Here is a 21826-nt window from a genome sequence, read left to right on the forward strand (position 1 = left end):
AAATATCCATTTTCAGGTATGGCTTCAAACACTTATCTATGAGTAATTTTGACTGAACTACTCAAATGACTGTTCTTCCACATGTGCCTGTGTGAAAGCCGACAGGATGAGCACGTGTACTTTTACGATGTGAGTTGTCTGTGATGTGATGAAGACATTGAATAAAACCAGTAATTAACACAGCAATTAAAATATAAAACTCGAGTCAGCATTTTGATGCTGTTCCTGACTCTCTCCCTGGCTTGCTTTATTATTTCGTGCAAATAAACTGGCCCGATTTCGCAAATACTTTTACTTATGCAAAGTACCACAAACAACTGTATAGAGGGTAATACAGCTTTATTTGCTTAAATTACCAAAACTCGGCGCTTTTAATGTTTCTGTGACTACACACGCTGCTATGATCAAGAGAATTACTCTGCTAGCGTGGTGTTACAATACAGGGAGTTTAAGAGCGTACTTAAGTAGTAGTACTTAGCACTAACCACTCCCCAGGCAAAAGCATCAGTGCATAACAGGAGAACGAAAAGAAAGGCAGGAAGATTGCGATTCCCACCCAGAGCAATTCCTCCCAATGGCTTTGCCTCTGTTGCTCCCTTTGACTCAAACTCTGTCTCAGCCGCCAATACTCACAGAACCTCCTGTTCCCACCGGCGCCTGAACGCCCACTGCGGGGCTGAGGAGCCTCAGCGGAACACACACCTGAGCATGAGAGCCAGAGGAGCAGAGCTCGGGGCCTCAGGGTGTCCCTGCCCGCCCCCGTGACACGGACCCTGCCAGACGCGGCCAGGAGCCGTCTGTCCGTCCGTCTGTCCCGCATTCCCAGCGGGAATGAGCCGCGCTCTCCGCTCCCTGCCGGAGCCTTCCGAGCAGCAGCCGGGCGGGCCAGCGAGCCCGAGCCGCCCCGGAGGCATCGGGCTGCGAGGAACCGACACGCTGGAGGCTCGAGCCTCCGGCAGAGCCGTGAGGGCGGCGGGAAGCCGCCGGAGAGCCTCCGCTGAAGGGGCTGCCCAGGGGAGCCGCAGGCGCGACGGAGACACGCAGGCGCTCCTCAGCCGCTACAGAGGGGAGGATGAGCCAGCTCTAGCCAACACAACTCCCTCCCCCGCGCTGCCGCCGTGCCAAGGCGCCAGCCATGTTCCCGCATCGCCCCCACCCCGGGCGCTGGGAAGGAGAGGGGGAAGGGGAAGGAAGGCGGGGAGGCGGCGCCGGGACTCCCGCCCCGCTGGGGCCTGCCCCCGCCCACCTGCCCGCGCCCCGCCGGCGCCCCCGCCCCGCCCGCCGCGCTCGCGGCGCCAGCTCGGCCGCTGATTGGCCGCGTCGCCCGCCCGTCAGCGCCGCTCCCGCAGGGCTGAGGGGGCGGGGCCGCGCCGCGCTGTCAGCGGCGCGCGGGGAGGGCGCGGCGGCGGGGCAGAGCGGGGGGCGGCGGGTGAGAGGAGCTTAAAGAGCTGCTGCTCGGCTCGCTTTTTTTCCCGGGCTTTTGCACACAGTCTTGCTCCTTCCCTCAGGTTTTCTGCAAAGATTTACCTGTCGGTAACCACACGCCCACACCGGGCTGCTCGGGCTCTTTTCCCGCAGAGGCCGAACGCTCGGTCCAGCGGAGCGGGGGCAGACCCCGGCGGCCAGGGGCTCCCTCAGCGACCGCGCTCCGCCTCGCCCGCCGGTGCCGCTCCCTCAGCGCCATGGATCACCAGCCCAAGTTCTTCGAGAACCTCTCGGGCGCCGGGAAGGCCATCGCGGTGCTGACCAGCGGCGGCGATGCCCAAGGTAGCGGCTCACGCCGTTTGCTCCGGGAGCACAGGGAGGACGAGGGGAAGGAGGCGAGGGGGAAGGAGAACGCGGGGGAGCTGCGGGCACCATGGGGAGTGGGGCAGCAGCAGGAGAGGGCGAGGAGCCCCTCGAGGGCGGTGTGAGGGGCAGGAAGGAAGGGCCTCCGGCTGGCAGGACTCCATGCGGGAGGCCGGGGAAACAGCGTGGGCTGCTTTAGGGCTGATGTCGGCAAGCCACGGTGCGGCACATGGAGGGTGTGGAGAGAGGGCTCTGGGAGCGGTTCACACGGGATTGCAGTGGTGCTCGGGCTCCTCTTTCCGTGCTGGCCTTCGACCCGGCTTTCCTACTAAGCGCATTTAAAAGATAAATAATTTTGCACGGCTTGGGCTCTTAAGGCTCAAACATCCCTTCCCTTCTCACCCCTTCTTTCCCTCTCCCTTCCTCTCCACGTTTCTTCTGCCCCAGGCTGGGCAAGGGAGAGGGTAGAAACGCTGCTGCAGTAACTTTTACTACCGAGATGTCTCGTTCCCTGGAGAGATGGTGGGGTGAGGAGGGATGGCTGATGCGAGCGGGGGAGGAGGAGGTCGTGCTGCCCTGCACGGCGGGTGGGAAGCTTGGCTGCGCTGCTGGGGCTCTGCCAGCCCTCGCCTCATCTGCTTTTCACTTCGTTTTGGCACCAGCAACACGTTTATGCTCCTACCCGTGGTTTAGAACGCTCAGATGGTGGTTTACTTTCCCACCCCGTAGGAGTATGTTAGAAACGTGTCTCGCCTTCTTAAATCTCCTCAGTGTAGAGGAAGTCGTAGCTACTACAGGACAGGGCGAACAAAAGACCTGCAGACATTAAGAGGGATGGCAAAGAAAAGAGGCTCGATCACAATATACCTAGTCAAGAATCCATTCTCTTTTACACTTTAGTTTCCCCTTTCCTACCAGAATGGGTCCTTTCCAACTCGGCATATTCTGTGATTCTATGGTAATAGTTTGAAGTTTCAGTTAATTAAGATTTCAAACACGCAATGCTCCGTGCTGTTCGAGAGGACTCTTGCTCTGCTTGTACGAGGAGAGTTGTTCAATCAATGATAATTGCTTTTAGCACCTTCTCTTAATTTACGGTTGTTTTACTTTTTTTTTTTTTTTTTCCGCCGGGACTGTCTCGAGAGTACTTTCACCTAAAGAAGCAGCGGCACTCTTTCGCGTTCGTGAAGAGAATGGGGGGTGGGAGCCTCTCCTTTCGTTCTGCGTGAGCTCTCTGGTTTAGGGACCGGTCTCCCCCCGGATTTTACACGGGGAGGTGCCGGGACGAGCCCGCGGCGGGGCAGCCTCCCCTCTCCCCTTGCCCGGGTTTCCCGGCGTGTCCATGGTGGTGGCTTGCATGGACCAGTGTCTCCCTCCCTCTCCGCTCCCTCCCTCCCTCCGCCGGTGTGTACGTGATCCGCTGCGAGTCGCTGCAGATTCCGCCTCTTTGCGTCATCTGGGCTGGGAGAAGCATCCTCCCTCCCCCTGCCCGCAGGAATAACGGGGAGCCCCCGGGTTTACCTAGGATTAGCCGAAACTCTAATCGGGATGAAAGGGATTTGTTGCCATCGAAGAGGAAAATGTTGCAGTTCTGGAAGAAAAAACAAATCGATGCGGTTAAATGGCTTCTCTTACCCCTCGGTGGGGCTGCACTTGTTCAAGTTTTATCCAGTTTGCCCTCCGTGACATCAGTTCCACTGCTAAATGATTCTCGGAGGAACTGAGAATCAGAGCATCCCTGTCTTAATGGTCTAGTGGCCAAATCGCCATTTTAATTTAAAAGTGTGGCAGGGCACTGCCTGAAGCAGCAGTAGCGTGCTCAGCAAGAGGCTGAGCCCTGCAACTTGCTTCCGCGTGGCTGGAGATTATATAATGCAGCAGCAGATGCATCTCCTTTTATAAAGTACTAATCTTCACTGGCCACTGTGTGAATTAAGGCATTTGAAGGACTTGCAGAATCCACGGGTAACATCTAGACTTTACATCTGGCAGATTGCCACAGAAGCACGGAGAGTTCCAAAGTAACAGCCTATGAAAGTTACTGTCTGAGGAGTGAGGCTGTCACAAAGACCAAAAAAAGTAAACTGGATGCCTTCCAAGCTGTTTCACTGGCAGCATTGTTGTCCTAGCTTTGAAGAACAAGGAAATAACCTTACCAGCAATTTAGAACTTGATTATTTCACCTGAATCACAAACACAGTGTGTGACCATAACCCCTTAGTATCTTGGTGGCAGCAGAGATGTGTAAAAGAAGCAGCCTCAAGTCAGTTTGAAGGTTAGGAGTTAAACAAGGGACAGAATGAGTCATGCCCTGTCAAGGTCGTTTGCCCTTTGGAGGACAGAGTGTAAATGTGTGAGAGAAGTGAAGTCCCAAAGTACACGAAGAAGGAAGTATGTTGCTGTTACTACTATTTGAAAATAATCTGTTCAAGCAAAGTGTAGGTGAGGCAAAGCTACTGACTCAGAAGTAGGCAAAAATGTTCCAGTATTAGGAATAAAGTTCCATTCTTCTGTTTTATTTTAGATTCGTCAGACACTAAAAGTTTTCAAAATATCTGTAATCCAAACTAAACTCACAAACAATTGAGTAGAAAAAACACCTGTTAAACACAAAATCTTTATATGTGCTAGTATTTAGATTGGACTGTAAGTCTGAGCACAGACTAAAATATACACGAAATTATTTTAAGGTGAAAGTAATCCCTTAGCTATTCTTTGTACTTCTAATAATTTAAAAGTAGAGTTATGTAAATTACACAAGGCTTTCTATTTATAGGGCATGTAAAGTTTTCAGTTAGTTCCCTGCATTAGTGCTACTTCCTTAAAAGTTTCATTTTTCTTTTTTGTTTTTCTACCTGTAGAATTTTAAAGACTAGAGAATATATATGTGGCATACTGGACTTTTTTTCTTTGTGGAGTTAGAGAATTTATCAGTGATCTGTTTCACAGGAAAAAAAGATCTCTATTTAGTACACTTGTAATATGTATAAGTACTAAACTTGATAGTCTATCACTTCAGCTAACCAGCTGTTAAATTGTGAGCTAAAAATATACTTTACACTGTAATCACAAGTACCTTGAGAGGCAAAAGAAGTTCTGACAATCAATTCTCAATATTTGTGGGTTGGTTCAGTTTCTGGAGTATTTCTAAATTGTACTGGTTGCAGCTCAGGAAGGTGGTTTAATAAATTGGGTTTAATAAGTCACGCTTCTCACTTTGTTGGATTCTCTGGCCGTTGTGCTTCAGGTCATGAAGTGCATGGGTTGAATTTTCTGTGGGTTGAGTTTTCTGTGGGTTCCCAGTGGCTGCCACAGACAGTTTTGACCACCTGTAGGTGACTGACGTTCACACAGAGCCTATTCCGGGCCCGCGGTGGGTACAGGAAGCGTCGTGGGGAAGCTGCTGACAGAAGGTGATTGTGCACTCCTGGGGAAGGATGTGCTTGTGGCTCTGGAGCTGCTGCCCAGCCAGCTGACTCAAGGTCATTGTCTGAATAGGACCATGTTGTTTTTCAGACAAACTCCAAGATTCAGTGTTGAGGAGGACAGCATAAGTGAGGAGTGTAATGGTGTGGAATATCATAGCCCATCCTGCTGAAATAAAGAGCTTTGTATCTCTATGTTCAAAGCATTCCAGGCTTCCCAAAAACCAAACCAAAGCCAAACCAAGGTTCCAAGGTTTTGTTCGTAGTGTAGATATACAAGTCTTGTCCTGGTGACATAGATTGGAAGAAGAAATCTTGGCACTGAACAAATGAAAAAGCTCAGCTCCTTCAGCAAATACTGGGTTTAAAAGCAGCCTAAAAAGAACCCTAAAGAAGCCTTTTGGATTCCAGAACTTTGGAATACCACCGACCATGACTGTGGAAGTAGATTTACATATTTCTGCTCGTGAAGCATTACAGGCTGAGGACGTATTTAATATAGTAGTGTACATGTATTGATCTTGTCTGGGTGGCAAAATGTCTTTTTCCACCATAAGTTTCTCAACTAATACAGTAAAATAAAAAAATATATTTTTTAAGAAAGTCACAAACTAAAACAACCCATACTCTCCTTATGTCATCCAAATCGGAGTTTATTTGTTACCACTTAGGTGATTTGAACATAGTCACAAGGAATTTTTCAATTCTAGCTCCCCACAAAAGGCACCTTTTCCAGCTAAGAATAGTGCATGCAAATAGACATTTATATGAAATTCATATATATGTGTCTATAGATAAGATATTATAAGTACTATTTGTATGTAAAATTAGGGAATGTAGTTATTAATGGGTGAGTGTAACTATTTCAATGCATTTAGTATTTTTGAGAAGCTGCTTCTGTAATTAGTGGATTCAATGGTTGGAACTGGTCTCTTAAGATTTTTATTTTAATTTTAAGAAGGAGATATGTTTGCCATCTAGATGTTCTGCATTTGTATATATTTGTGCAATAGAATGTTCTGATCTAATACAGTTGGTGTTCAGGAAAACTGTGTAATGTTTTCTTCATGTATCTAGAATAATTACTGTGATATTATGCAATAAAATCTGTAATGTAATTAAAAGTAAATGAAACAAATTCAAGTTGTGTTTTTATTGATTTGTTCAGTTCTTGACTCCTTCTCTTTTGATGATTATAGGCTCTTACTGACATAACCATTTACATATTTGAATAAAGTCTTCCTGTTTGGTAATGTTTAGATATTTTCCTTAGTGATTTTTGCTATATAGTCTTTTAAGTCTGAATCTTTATTCAGGGTAGCACTGAAACATATGTGCTAAGTCATTAAGCCTGCGTTAAAGCCAATGTTTACCTTTCAAATTGGTGATACTTAAGTATTCCTTGATGCTTGTCCAAGATGCACAGTTTTGATTTTGCTTTTGAATAGTTTATGTTACAGTTATTTAAAGGCATGTCTAGCTGACTAAAGCAAGGCAAACTTGGCTTAAACACAAACTCATGTAGAACCTCCTCTGTTGTAGTGGTGCATATGCACATGGACCAGGATGTAGGCACAAGAGAGGGATACTCTTTAAAAGCCTCTGAAATAATGTAAAGATTTCTGCAGTCTTGTTTGTAACCCTGTTATGAAAACCAAGTGCTCCTTTTAAGGACAATTGAATAAACAAGATCAAGGACAATAAATTATCAACTTTTAAATTAATTCAGATGTTATGTAAAGCCCTGAAAGTAGCTGCATTTCACTTAATCTTTGCTGAGTCCAAAAGAGCAAAATAAATATTTCCCTTTTTCCAAGGCTTTAATGCAAAAGCCAGTAGTAAGTCAGAAACATTTAAAGTAATTCTTATATTATTAAAAAAATACTGGTTTTACTCGTGGCTTTCTTTTGAAGCTGCTGTTTTAATCCTATATGTTTATCAAACTGCATTTATTATTCAGGACTAAATCCACAGTTAACCTGCTAAATCTCTTATAAAATAATAATAAGCATAAATATAAGCATCTCTTATAAAATTAATAAGCATAAATAATAACATTTCATGGTTATTTCAGTAATTCACAAATACTTTTGTAAGACTCCACAAATAATGAAATTTTATTAAACAGTTCTACAGAGGCTTCAGGAATTTTTTTTTGTTTTTTCTTGAATTACTGTAGTTAAGACAGCCAAATTGTAGAAGTCTAAAGCTGCAATGTGTTAACTGTATTTTATAGGTATCAAATGTAAGCCAGGAGCTTGTCAGTAGACAACCAAGTCCTTTTTCTCTATAAGGAGATAAAATATACAGCATGAAATAACAATAAAATGTAGGTTACCTAAACTTGTAAAACTGCAGTGGTAGTACTGGGAAGATTCTGTCTGTGATCTGTGGGATTACAGATTTTTTTTCCTGGGTTTTTTTCCTTTTCACAGAGCAGGCAAACTGTGATTTTTACCTATTTTTCGTGCAAGAAACATGGAAACTGAAAGGTATTCACTAAGAAATTATATAGCTGTATTAAGGATTTATATACAAACTTTCCACAAACAAACTAAACCACAACTATCCCCCTCCAAAAAAAAAACCCAAAAGCCAAAACACAACTGCCAAAAAACCTCAGTACCAAGCAGCAACAACAAAAAAGCCTCCCACACAAAATGTGCTTTAATAGAATCAAGCTGTGGGCTTTGGTGAAAGGAGTACCTTGTGCTGAGTGTTCCTGTTTGTGGAAAATGGCAGTGCTGTGATGAGCTGTCAGTTTGTTAAAATTAAAGGTCTTTGTCTCTCAGGGGTGTTAATTTTGTTATGAAAACTGTTTCACTGAGGAGATAACTTTGCTCTGTTTGATCTGAGATTTATCACGCTAACTTCCCTTTCATTACAGACTGTCAGATGAGATTCTCTGTTTTTCTTCGGCATCATCCAGTTCTTTGTCTAAAGCTGTGCTTTTAGCTGTCTTGGCATTTGAAAGCTTTTTCCAGCTATGCCACACGGCCAACTCTGGCTGAAAGAGTTCTTGCTACAATTTCCTAAAACAGAACTTATGTGAAAACATTGTTACTTCTGATTTTTGTTAAGTGTAAGTGGCATCTACACAAACAGCAAAATCAACCTTTTGGTTGTGACCAACTTAATTTTTTTGTTTCACTTCGAGCAACTTCAGGGACTTTCTAGTGTGCTCATAAGTAATGAATCTTTGAGAAAAACTTGGTCTGATTCTTTAGACAGGTTGACTTGTACAGCTCAATATTTTTTGCAGTAAAGGTAGATACTGTAAGATTAGATCTTTGGGACTTGCTGTGTTGTTTATATATTCTAATTACAAGCTTTTTATATCTGCAGAGAGGTGAACACTTAACACCTGTATTGAGCAGCAGAGCTTACCTGCTACTTGGCTGTTTTGATATTAAATGCAGCAGATTGGGGAATTGGTGCCCAGTACTTTGGGTTGTCATCCTTCTTGCATCCATTTTTTACTGGTGTGCTAAGACACACAGTATAGTCTAACTATTTCTCTCTCATGCTTTGTGTGATCTCTTATGTCTGTTTTAGTGGTAAGGAAGCAATTTGTTGGTTAGTTCTGGAAAGTTCCTGAATAATGGGTAAGGTAATGCAGTATCTGAAGGAATGAATGATAAGAGAAATTCATTTGGCCTGTGTAGAGGGACCAGTGGAACTTCCACTGTTGCTCAGGAGGTTAAGTGTTTGACCATGGGACATAAATGGAAGATTTTCCAGGACTATCGTTTGTCAGATGTCTTGTGAGCAGGGAATTCCAATCAGAGCTTGCATTTTTGGGACCAAAGTGGTGTTCAGACACTTTTCTGTCAAATAAGTCAATGTAGTATTATTTATGTTAATTCACTGCTACTTTTGTCTTTTTAAATGAGCATCTGTCCAGGTCAACTTTGGCTCTGCTCCCCACAAAATGCTGTATATACACCTGTGTTGTTTTGGAAATCCCAGAAAAACTGTTCAAATGTAATTTCTCATCCAAAGAAGCTAAATTTTAGCTTGCTGAATGTTTTGCATTTAAGACTGGAAACTAACCATTATTGCAAAATTAATTTACTTCGTTGTTCAGTAGCTGTAACTTCTACAATGCTAGTTTGCAGTCAGCAGCAATTTAATCTCTGATTAACACACACACTGGCATTCACATAATTATTGTAACAAAGAATAGTTCTGAACCCTTCATACTCATGGGCTGCTTGCACTGTCATTAAGCAAATTTCTGATTTAATGGACGCTGGTCATTGTCTTTTTTTAGGAATGAATTAATGCTCCCTTTCTTTTCAAGACACAATACTTTTGCTATACAGAAAGTGCTGGATGACTATAACAATGTGATTTTGCTTTTTCTTCCCAGGTATGAATGCTGCTGTGCGGGCAGTAGTGCGCATGGGAATCTATGTAAATGCCAAAGTCTATTTTATTTATGAGGTTAGTTTTGTTTCATTCATTCTGTATTTTGTCTTCTCACTAAACTTGAGTTTTTGTAAAAATACCATGGAGACTAAATAGGATAAATTAAAAAATGTTGTAGGTGCCATTCCTTTTTACTGTGTGTTTTATTTAGTACTTTTTTTAAATGGAAATTTACATCTCACAAGGTATATTATTAAACTATTTAATTTAAAGTAATTTCCTAAATGTATGGAATTCTTTGTGTGCCACCAAAGACTTGAAAGCAGTTGTCACCCTGCAGTGAGCTACATACCTGTGCACTTGATGGATGTTTGGCCCCACTTATAGTACTTCATAAATATTTTTCTAAACCTCTTTAAAGTACTGATTGTTAATCCTTTGACTCCGTTTTCCTAGGGTATGATAAGATGTATCCTCCCCTCACTTCACAGCTTGGTTTTGATCAAGAGTACTATGGCACTGGTGCCATCTTGCCTGGCTTATAGGTTGCAACTGAAGAAACTCAACCAACGAACAAAAGAAAAGCCACATCAAAAACTTGACCCTCCTTGGTCTGTCCTGACATTAGAATTTTGTTGTTGAAATTTGTAACTGTATGTGCAGAAATACTGTAAATTGCTCTAGCAATCATGCAATAAGAAAAAAAGATGGGACAAGTTTAATGTCAGTACCAAGGTGATGCTCCACGTATTTGTCTTCCTAGTAAACTTTTGCAGTTAGACTTCCTTGTAAAGGACACTTCCAGTTTTTATACAACTTTTGTAGATTAAACAATACAGTAAATAGGTACAATAGATAAGTACAATAAATATAATACAGTCAATAGATTCTGTTCCCACTGGAATTCCTGTACAGGTCATTAGTAGTCTGAGGTTATTACAAATCATAAGAAAAAATTTATATGAGACAAAGCTTGGTAAGTCCCCAGTAAAGTCTAACTTTAATATAAAAATATAAAGTACTAGAATTCATAAAAGTGCTTAGAAAATGCTTTCATTTTAGTTTTGTGCATGGTAAATACAGAATTTATCTTTAAAAAGTAGCTGTTAATCCATTTTTTCCCTGTCTGCTTATTCCTATAGCTCATTTACTAATGAGATGCAAAATATATTGAAATGCAAATAAGCAGAGGACTGTGCTCCAAAATTCTTTCCTACTACTGTGCTAGGGCAAGTTGCTCTGAATACTTAGTGTGTGCTAATTACATGGCCAATCTCTGGAATTCCTTCAGTGTTCAGCTCTTGTGCAGGCTCACTGAAATGGGTCAGATACTTCTCTGGAAGTAAGGAGGATGGTTTGGTCATCTTTAAGGCCAGAACTTCGATTTGAATTTATTTTTTAATTAATCTTAAGTCAAGAATTGCCATATTTTTTCACCTTTTAAACATATTTGGTATCACAGAGTGATAAATGTCAAGAGAACTGTGAATATTTGTTTTTTCTGAACTGGACTTATCAAAATGGCACTATTTAATTTAGGATGTTCCTGTGTTTGGTAGAGTTGGCCAGTGTGTGGCAGTGCCAGATAATTCAGAATGAAAAGTGATTGTAAAAGAAGTAGTCAATGTTGGGAATTTTCAGTTTCCCGTATATATTATCCTACTGTCTTCAGTGTGACAGCAGGGTCTGTGAGGAAATGCACATTTCATTGCAAGTATGGGCTCTGAAAAAGATCTTGCTTCTACATTAGTCCATTCAGTTCTGTGTTTCATAAAGTACTGAACATTAAGCTTTGTTCTTCTCTCACTGGTGATAATTGAAATATGAAGTCAGTTTTCCTTCACAATGCTTGCAAGTACTTCAGAGAAACAGAGTTGCAAGCATTGAAATTAAACAGCTGTTTAATTTTACCCCTTTGAAATGGGAAACAGATGAAGGTGACAAGTGTAATAGAAGGTAAAAATCTTCTGATACTTGTCACTAATGTTCCCTGTTCTAAGCCTTTGCGTGATGTATAAAGGGGGGATGTATTTTTGGGTATAGTTTGAGTTATTTAATGCTTTTAATAAGGTGTTCCCTCTGAGTTACAGTTTATTGACTGTGACTTGAGTGTGTTAAGCAAAGAGAATAGTGTATCTTAAGCCTACGTTTTGAGCATTTTAACACCCTAGGTCAGGATAAAATGATGTTTGTATTGAAGCTGCTCTGAATTAATGAAGGAAAAACCTGAAGTGATCATATCCAAAAGAAGAAAAAAAGTATTCTTATTTGGATCCAGAACTAGAGTTAAAGGTCTCAGTCTTTTCAAGCTTACTTTGCTGTAGTCATCACACGCTTTATTTCTCCTGTAGCTGTGTCTGTCAAATGAACTTTTTTTGCACTGCAAAACCATCTGTCTTCTACAGCTGTGGCCAGCACTAGTTCCATATTCTAAGTAAAAAAGTAACTCTGTTTTCCTAAATCCATTTTTCTTCATCATGTTATGAGAGATTACTAAGGTAATTGAATTAAAATTGGTAATTAATAAGATCTAAGTGATTTTCTAGCCTTTTTAAAATTAGTTTTATGAAAGCCCAAAGAAAGAAACAGTTACACACTGGACTTCATGGCCTATTTGGACTTCAAGTCCCAAAAGAAAAAAAGAATCAACTCATGTGAAAATGAAAACTAGAAGATAAATAATATAAAAGCTATATTACCTCTTATATATATTTTTTATAGTTTATATAAAACCTGTGAATTTTTAGCTATAAAATTTAAAAACCCCTTGTGTTTCTTAATTCACTGAAATTAGCACATTTCAAATTTTTGGTATTAATTGCAAATCTATACAATTCTGCTAGCTTCACAGTTTTGTATTGTTTAATATTGTATTTTAGTCTGTAGTTATCCTTCTTGACTATCATCTCATTATTCCTCAAATCTACTCCAGTCTGAATTAAAATTTGAAAACCTATGGATTAATTTCACACTGATGGTGTGGAAATCTAGGAGCTGGAAGTATGTGTAGAGTATCAGGCTGTTCTAGGGAGCTAGTTGTTTAGTTTTTTTTTCACTAATCAGAAACTATTAAACTCAGATTAATTTTTGTTTTGTCTTGTTTTTCCTTTTTAATTGAGAATGGGAAGAAAAAGTGATGCCTCTCATTTATGGCAGCTCAGTTTTAGAAACTTGAGGTCTTAAATATTTATACAAATAACCTGCCCTTTTTCCAGGATTGAAGGACATAGTTCCCAGTGGATGTGTGCTCTTGCTACTAAGCTATGGAGCTTTTAGATTCTGCATCTTGATTAAGAGTCTTTTTCTCAAGAGGCCAGCACTGGGAGTGCAATGGTACAGCAGTCATGGATTTCTGTGAGGCAAACTTCATGTCCTTCCTCTGGGGGTTTGTGCACTCAGTGGCAATATTATTTTATGTTGTTGAGCAATGGCTAAGAATCCTCAGTGAGTAAATTCACCTAACTGTTAAAGCCCCAAATGTCTCACATGTAACACATCAGAAGATGATTGTTCTTTTTCAAAAGCTTTTGTCTTCAGAGTTCAGGCTGGAAGCCATGTTTGCTCCTGCCATGCTCTCCTGGAGTTGCAGTGTGTGTGAATGTACCCTGTGAGCCCTGGACCCACAGAGATTTCTTCTTCTTCTTTGAATATTTAGATTTTGGGTATGTGAAGGATTAAACACAAAATGGAGCCTATCTTCACACACACACTTTTTGACAGTTCATTTTTTCCGTTCTTGCTACACAGTTTCAGTATCCCAGTACACAAGCTCCTATATTTTTAGGATCTAAGTAAGAATTTACTTTTTTAATATAAATTGACAGATTCCCACCCTCATATTAAGGTCTGTAGTCACATCTGCCAGGGTTTTTTGGTAACCATACAATTAGAGCAGTGGTAAACATTCAAACATACATTGTCCAGTCCTCATCAGTGTTTATCTAACTAAAACAATAAATGGAAATCATCATCATTTATACTCAATTGTATTTAGTAATTCGTTTTTTTTCCCAATAGCTTTTTTAGAAAGCTGTTCTAATTCTATAGCTTGTATCTTTTAATGGTGTGGAAAACAATGTGACAGTTCTATCTACCTTATTCAGAGGTAGCATACACATACTTGGCAGACAACTGAATTAGGAGAAGTTCATATAACAGTTCAAACAGATCATGATTCCAAAGCTTCCCTGCCCTTACCTTGTATTGGGAGGAATTGTTAATACATCCCCAGTTCTCACTCGTCTGCACAGATATGAACTCCTGACCAAAATGCACAAATTCCTTCTATTTCAAAGAAACGTGGTGTAGGAATGGGTCATAGCTCATCCTTAGCCTAGCTATGAGGTGTTTCATGTCTTACAGACAACTTAATCTACTATTTTATCTCTTTGATTTTTTCTGTGTTTAGATTTGTTAATCTGAAAATTGGGAATTTTATTCCATCAGTCTTATTTATGTATAAATTTCTTATATGTAATATTTCTTTGGATGCACTTTTGTTTTTCCTCTCAAGTTAAAATGGAAGGTGAATGACTTGAGCACACATGTACTGTACATATTTTTGTCAGCTCTCAGTGCAGCTTACTGTAGTCAGTGTTACACACTGAATTAAGATGCAACATTATACTATTTTCTACCAGTGGGTCTCTTGAGTTATTGTAGCTGTCAGTAGAAATACTTAGAGTAAAAGCTTTCACTCCATTACTGAGTGATATAAGGAACATAAAATTCTATGTTTTTAAAACAAGCAAAGCAAAGCTGGTGATGAATGAACTTAGTAACTTATTAGCCATCATCAAGCTTAGTCGTATCTACTGTGATGTTTCTTTCTGAGGATCTTTGCACTTCTGAGGGAGAATTGTTTTAAAGTTGCTATGTAGATTAAGCATTATTCTTTTTCCACTTTGCTCTAATTTTAACAAATTGTGTAAATAATGGCTTAGCTCTTCAAGTCATTGTGTGTGTATGTTAACATAGAAATAGTGTGTCCTGTATGTAGGGGCCCACAAGGGAGCTGGGAAGAATGTTCACCAGGAACTGTAATGATGGGACAAGGAGTAATGGGGGCAAAGTGAAGGAGTGGAAATGTAGGTTAGCTATTTGGAGGGAATTCTTTACTGTGAGAGTGGTGAGTCACTGAGCAGGCTTCCCAGAGATGTGGATGCCCCAAGCCTGGCAGGTGCTCCAGGCCAGGTGGGATGGGGCATTGAGCAGCCTGGTCTAGGGGGAGATGTCCCTGCTGATGGCTGGGGAACAGGAAGCTGATGGTCTTTTAAGGTCCTCTACAGCCCACGCCATTCTGTGTGTAGACATTAGATACATCTCATACACATGAGACCATACAAGATATTGAAAAGGTCTATTGGATGGCAGGAGTTAGAGATATAAGTCGTTTTCCATCTGGACATTTTTTGCTATTGCTTGGTCATATTGTCTCTAAATTATTCAGTCAAGTCTCACTGAGCAGAAACTTTCATGCTTTCCCCTTGGAATCTGTACTGGAATTCTGAAATGTCTAAATGAGTAACTGGTACTTCTGCTGTGTTCAGGTTATCTTTACATTCTAATTTTCTTGTGACGGTGAGGACTCAAAGTTTGACATAAAAAATCATATATATTATATGAATACTAAGCCACTTTAGGCTTAGTATGTTTCCAAGTTACTGCTTATTGAGTAAATTCTGCATATACCCTGAATTGTGCCAAATTAAATTTTTCCAGGTTATGATGTCAATTTTGCTGTTTTCTGAACTTCTTCTTTTTCTAGTTCCTGACTTACTGAAAAAAAAAACTGCACAGAGAAAAACTGTTAACTAATTGTTCCTTGGTATGGGGAATATGTACACATAATCTAAAAATGGAGACCTAAACATTGCCATGGTTATTTTTCTTTAGTAGTTTTTGTTTATTTTCTTTAACATGTTATGATTTTCCCTGTGGATTTAAATAAATGTCAAAAAGTTGAATGGGAATTCCAGTTTTATTCTGGTGTCTGTCAGTTAGGGTTTTCTAAACTTAGGACTTGGCTTTTCTTTTTCTTTTCTTTTTCTTTTCTTTTTCTTTTTCTTTTCTCTTTTCTTTTTCTTTTCTTTTCTCTTTTCTTTCTTTTTCTTTTTCTTTTTCTTTTTCTTTTCTTTTTCTTCTCTTTTTCTTTTTTCTTTTTTCTTTTTTCTTTTTTCTTTTTTTCTTTTTTCTTTTTTTCTTTTTCTTTTTTCGTTTTTTTTTTTTAATCAATGTTCACTATATCACCTAATGGAAAATAATCTGCAATTGCCATCCTGCTAGTATTTTTGTAGAGAGGAAATAAAGCAAAGCCAGAGAAAACCCTTGGTGGATAGTTTTCCTTCTTCCAGATAAATGTAGTTCTTCTCATATTACAGCATGCTGTGGTTTCAGAAGACCATTTAAGTTAAGGTATTAGGAATTTCTTAAATGCATAACTAAAAGTTGTATTTCTTTCCTGTTAAATGTCTTTTATGTATTGTGTGACTGCCTAAAAAAAAAAAAAAGAAAAAAGGTTGTGTAATCTGATTTCTTGTTCTTTCAAGAAAAAAATTGGGTTATTGCTCTTTATCATATTTTGGTTATTACCAGCACTGGGGGGAAAAATGTACAATGTGTTACCAAGATTTCCTAAGTTCATGGCCCCAGGCTGAGGTTGTGTTTTTAAGGAACATATTTTATAATGCATTTTAAAGTTCTTTGTCAATTTTTGAAAATGTATTTGAATATTTATTCTTAAAGAAGAAGCACATTACCAGTCTAGTTTTATAGCTGTGTAATCTCTGTAAAGTATTGCCTTATCTTGATGTTGTTTTTGGAACTTATCCTTTAGGAAGAGGGTTTGTTTTGCTTTTTCCCCCCATAAAAGAAGCACTGATACCTTCTTGAATACTGGTTCATTTAAATTGAGTATTTTTTTATTCAGTGTTTTTAATTAAAGTTGTATAAAGTGCACAGTGAGTACTACTGTAGTGGAAATTTGATGTAGTTTTTAAAATTAGACTTATGAAATACTTTCCTTTTTACAGGGTTACCAGGGAATGGTTGACGGAGGTGATAATATTGTAGAAGTTTCATGGGAAAGTGTTTCGAGTATCCTGCAAGTGGTAAGTGCTAAGGGGTGAGAGTGGGACCCAAAACCTCTTTATTCAAACAGAAGAGCCAAAATTCCAGATGCAGGCACCTGCTGGAGTTATGTATTTGGGCTGTGTGTGATGAGTCACCAGCACGTGCCACTTCCAGGAGAGCCTGGTTTCTGCAGTGACACTTGCTGGAGATCTTGGTGTGGTCTTGAATTTGGAGCCCAGAAATAATCTTGAAAACCTTTGTTCTAGATTTGCAATGTCACCTGTCATTAGCCTCCTAAAGCCATACTGGCAAGTCTATATTTAATAGAAAAGACATTATAGGGCCAAACCATGAAACAGCTGTGTTTTGTAAGGCAATTAATTTCTTACGAAACCCTGTTGTCTTTCTGTGTAAGTGGATTTAGAATTATAGTAACGGATGTAATTACAGTGCAGTTCTGCAGAGCTCAGATACTGCCAGTGACTTTGTACATTTTTGTTACAACATTCTGCAGTGTGGCCATTTGGATCTCCTCAGCTTTTGCTCAGCATGGTAATGTTGTTGCCTCTTCCAGAGCAGGTGCTATGTTTGGCGAAGCGGCCTTACTGCTTGCCAAGCTTTCTGAAAACTGCCTCCAGGTGAAGCGTGGGTTTCTTTAGAGTTTTTGTAAAGTTTAAGAACATAAAACAGTTAGCAGAGACAATTTTTTTTTAAATCAATGCCCTGGAGTACTGTGAGGTATTTTGTCCCCTGTGTTTGGTTGTTTTTCTTTTCTTCTTTTTTTCCTCCATGTCTATCTTGCAGAATCTTTAAGTAGAATCATGGAATATATCAAGTTGACAGGGACCCATAAGGATTGTTGAGTCCTAAAACTAAATATGACTAGGAGCATCATCCAAATGTATCTTATGATGACAGGAAATTGAGTTTTCTTGGCCAAGCCACACAGAGCATAGGCAGGAGCAGGATGTAGGCTCCTGTACGTGTGTAGGGTAAAAGAAAAACATCTTTCTGAGCTTTATTGCTGGTAAGTCGACAGACCAACAATGAACCTCAGCATGTATCTTACAGAATAGAATGTGTTTCGTTGTTTTGATGAGATAGATTTTACAGCCCATTGTGTATTTGTTTATCCAGAACAAGTAGCACTTTGTTTCAAGAACAGTTTCTTTTCCTCTTGCAGCTGTTTTCTTCTAAGTATGAAAATACCTAGTTTTAGAGACATTTTTAGTTCTGATTTTTTTTCAGCATCTCCATGGGTACACATCTACCTTTTTTTCTGGAGACAGCTGAATTAAGTTCCACTTAATTTTTTCTTTCCACTAGCAGCTATGCAACGCAGATGGCAAACTGGCCTGAGAGCTGAAACATCTATTGATAGGGTAAATTGTGTCAGTACAGCCACTGCAGATTTGAAGTTCAAATCTAGATGGATGTGACAGATTTACTATAAGTTAAAGTAAAGGGAATGTTTATGCAAAAGGGATGTAATCATCTCCAGATTTGCTTACAGGAAAAAAAAATAGTTTTTTCAGTCTTAATTGATACTACTTTTTACTGTGACAATAAACAAGGCAAAAATTAAAGTTCTTGAGTGACTGAACAACATAAACACAGAAGATGTGTAAATGATGTGTGTCCAGAAAAACACCCAGCAGTTTTCAGTAGCAGGGCAGTTCAGTTATTTTTAAAATACCACTGTTTCCAAAAGAAGCTTTTAAATTCATATTAATTAATGCAACAGATAATCAATAAAACAGAAAATGTAGCATTAGTCTGATCTATAAGGAATAATAGGCATTTATTTCCATAATTCTGTGGAATGACAATGGTTGCTAATTTTGAATTTCAGGAATACATTTTTTCTCTTATTGTCTATGTATCTTGTGATATTAGGGGGAAAAATACCACACTGAAGCAAATTAATGTAAATACTTAACTAGTTAATATATCACTTTTACTCTTGAATGTAAGTAGCAACCTATTTATTTTAATACTGCTAAAATTAATCTGATGTAATTTAACATTTTCCTTCCAGAGTAGCTCTTTATCAGTCATTTTTGAGTGGTTTTTTTTTTTGTTTTTGTGTGTGTGTATATCTGTGTGTGTATGTATCTGTTCTTGAACATAAAACCACAGGTTTGATAATTTGTATGTCACTACTTTACCTCGCTGTAAAATTAAAAGATGGAGGTTATGCTACAAAACTCATCGCGAATCCATCTTAGAAATGCACAGCGATATACTGGATCTCTAACTAAAAGTGCTGTTCTCCCCTGTCCTAGGGGGGCACCGTCATCGGCAGCGCGCGCTGCAAGTCGTTCCGCACGCGCGAGGGCCGCCTGCAGGCTGCCTGCAACCTGGTGCAGAGGGGCATCACCAACCTCTGCGTGATCGGCGGCGACGGCAGCCTGACCGGCGCCAACCTCTTCCGCGAGGAGTGGAGCGGGCTGCTGGAAGAGCTGGCACAGAAAGGTCAGTGTGCCTTCAGGCCCCCCCAGACTTCCCCTCCGGTCTGCAGGGGAGTTATGAACCCTAACTGCAGGTGTGCAGACCGTATCCAGAGGGTAGATCTAAAGTTTAAAAATTAAAGACATTCATTCTAGGAAATCGCATGGTTCTTCATAAAAGAATAGCTTTTGGTTTCTGTAGATCCACTCATGTGAATCATAAAGGTCCAAAAAAGGCCAAATAAGTTACTGGGCAGCAATCTGTGTGACTTTTGTCCTCTACTATGAATAATTTTCAGGATCTGAACTTCATACCTTTTGCTTGAAAAGCCCTATGCCCTCATATCCAATCTGAGGTAGTAATTCCTTTCCTACAAAAAGCTGCACATTTGTATGTTATTTAATTATAATGCTTTCCTTTCTGTATGTCATTATTTCTTTAAGATCAGAATATTAAGAGGCTGTTGATAGAAATACAGCCAGCCCCTAGCATCCAGGAGATAGCATGCAGGAGAATGTATAGGGAAGAGTAAAGACCAAAATAATGCTGTGTTGGTGCTATGTGTTACTCATAATACATAAAAACTCTGATAGGTTCCATCCATTTCTATCTTCAGAGCTTCCTGAACCAGATGCTGTTAGCAGTCCTTAATGAATTTCTCTTTCATGAATGTATAGAGTCTACTTGAAAGCTTACGGAATTTTGCTGAAAACATTGTGTAGTAAGGAGTTCTGCAGCTTCACTGAATAATGAAGATTGTGAAGAATCTTCTTCTGTTTATTTTGATCCTGCTGGCTTCTAGATCATTTGATATCCATAGTTTCTGTGTTAGAGTAAACCATGAATGATCAATCCTGCTTCCTCTCTGCATGCCACTTGAGATTTTACAGCTATCTTATTTTCCCTTCATCATCTCTTTTTCTAGATGGAAGAATCCTAGTTTGCTTAGTTGTTCCTTATATGTAAGTTCTATATCTTTGATCATCTTTGTTGCCCTTCTCTGAACCTTTTCCAGTTCTACCCTGTTTTGAGGTGGGGAGGACCACAACTGCACCCAGTATTCAAGATGAGGGCAAACCATGGATCTACACAGTAGTATAATGATCTTTGTTTTGTTCTCTATTATTTTCTTAATATTTTCTAATATTTTGATTTTTTTTACTGCTATTGAGCATTGAAGCTGATTTATTAATGAAAACAGCATTTTTATATTATGCTGGAAATAGTGTTATTTCGTTTGTGATGTTAGGGTACATTTTTTTCATGTGTCTTAGTTTACATTGATCTGCAATGAATTCCATCTGATACTTTACTGCTCACTGTGTCTTGCTAGTCTTCATTTCTTCTCAAACACTCCATATATTTAGATCCCAAGTAATTCAGTTTGATCAGTAAACTTTGGCACTTTGCTGCTCATTCCCTTTTCCAGGTTATTGCTGAGTGAACAGCGCAGATCCCTGTAGAGCTCCATTGGTTACCTTCCTAAGATACAAGAATTTGTGTCTACCACTGCCTCGTATTTTTGACCCTCTGTTTCACATTATTTACTCTATGAAAAGCCTTCTGTCTTGTACAGTGACTGCTTAGTTTCCTCAAAATCCTTTGGCAAAAGACTTTGTCAATGGCTTTTTAGAAATCTAAGTAGAATATGTCAGCCAGATATTAAGTCACATTTGGAACTCTAGAAGAGGTTTGTAATGCATGGTATACATTCATAGAAAACATTTTGATTCTTCTTCACAATGTTATATTTATCTTCGTGGACATTAGTTATATTTTTTCATTATGGTTTCTGCTGTTTTTCTGTAATGTAGACATTAAACACACTGATACATAGTTCTTAAATCTCATATTAAAAATTTGGCATTATATTTACTACCATCCCATCCACAGATACTAAGGTAGTTTTAAGTGCTTAAGCAGCTAAGGTGTTTCATCCTTGAGATCCTTTAGAGCTCTTGGATGATGCAGCATTTTCATTGCTGTCTTGGGAGACATCGCTAAGACATAGAATAGGAGCTTTTCTGTTCTGTTTGCTTATTAATCATGAAATCAGAGCCTTTCAGTGTTGCAAAAGAGAAGTCTTCAGAAGCTGGATGCTGGTTTCTAACTGTTTAGATATGCCCATAATCATATCCAGTTTGCATCCTTCTGCTTCTTCGTTGCATGTTCTACACTGAGAATGTTCTACAGTTTGAATGATACTGTTTTAGTTTGAAACCATCAATTTCAAGGTTGGTTACAAAACTTGTTAATTATTTGACACTTTGAGATGGACTGAAAAGCTCTTATTTCCTTCCTTACTGTAAGGAGTTCTGTGCAGGATTCTTTTGTTTGGATGTTTGATTGGCTTTTGTTTGTAGTTTTGACTAACCTTGTTACCTAAAATATCTAAACATAATTTAATGTTTGGATATGTTTAGTTTATAAAAGTAGAGCACCCAAGCAATACTTCTAATTTTTTTTTTTTTAGTAGTAGTCTTACAGCTCTTTCTCTGAATACTTCTTTACAGGAAAGATTGATGCAGAGGCTGTTAAGAAATATGCTTACCTTAACATTGTGGGAATGGTTGGATCCATAGACAATGACTTCTGTGGCACTGATATGACCATAGGTACTGACTCAGCTCTGCACAGAATAATTGAAGTTGTGGATGCCATCATGACCACTGCTCAGAGGTAAATTGAGCATATTATAGAGACTGATAACAAATACACAC

The 21826-nt window shown here is 39.6% G+C and overlaps 1 protein-coding gene across 5 annotated transcripts in view; it reads left to right on the forward strand.

Moving 5' to 3' along the window:
- The first annotated feature begins 1420 nt into the window (after positions 1–1420).
- The window catches only part of PFKP (phosphofructokinase, platelet), a 42875-nt gene continuing 22469 nt past the window's right edge, over positions 1421–21826 (forward strand). For 2 of the 5 annotated variants that reach the window (XM_054516643.1, XM_054516646.1), the window contains exons 1-5: positions 1421–1767; positions 9586–9659; positions 16616–16693; positions 18941–19130; positions 21620–21785. In XM_054516643.1, coding sequence (XP_054372618.1) covers positions 1683–1767; positions 9586–9659; positions 16616–16693; positions 18941–19130; positions 21620–21785 — 593 coding nt within the window. In that variant the 5' untranslated portion in view covers positions 1421–1682. Of the gene's footprint in view, positions 1768–9585; positions 9660–16615; positions 16694–18940; positions 19131–21619; positions 21786–21826 lie in introns of those variants that run through there. The other 3 variants (XM_036406712.2, XM_054516641.1, XM_054516648.1) reach the window with 3 other exon arrangements.

The sequence above is a fragment of the Molothrus ater genome, chromosome 1, assembly GCF_012460135.2.
Source record: "Molothrus ater isolate BHLD 08-10-18 breed brown headed cowbird chromosome 1, BPBGC_Mater_1.1, whole genome shotgun sequence".
NCBI lineage: Eukaryota > Metazoa > Chordata > Aves > Passeriformes > Icteridae > Molothrus > Molothrus ater.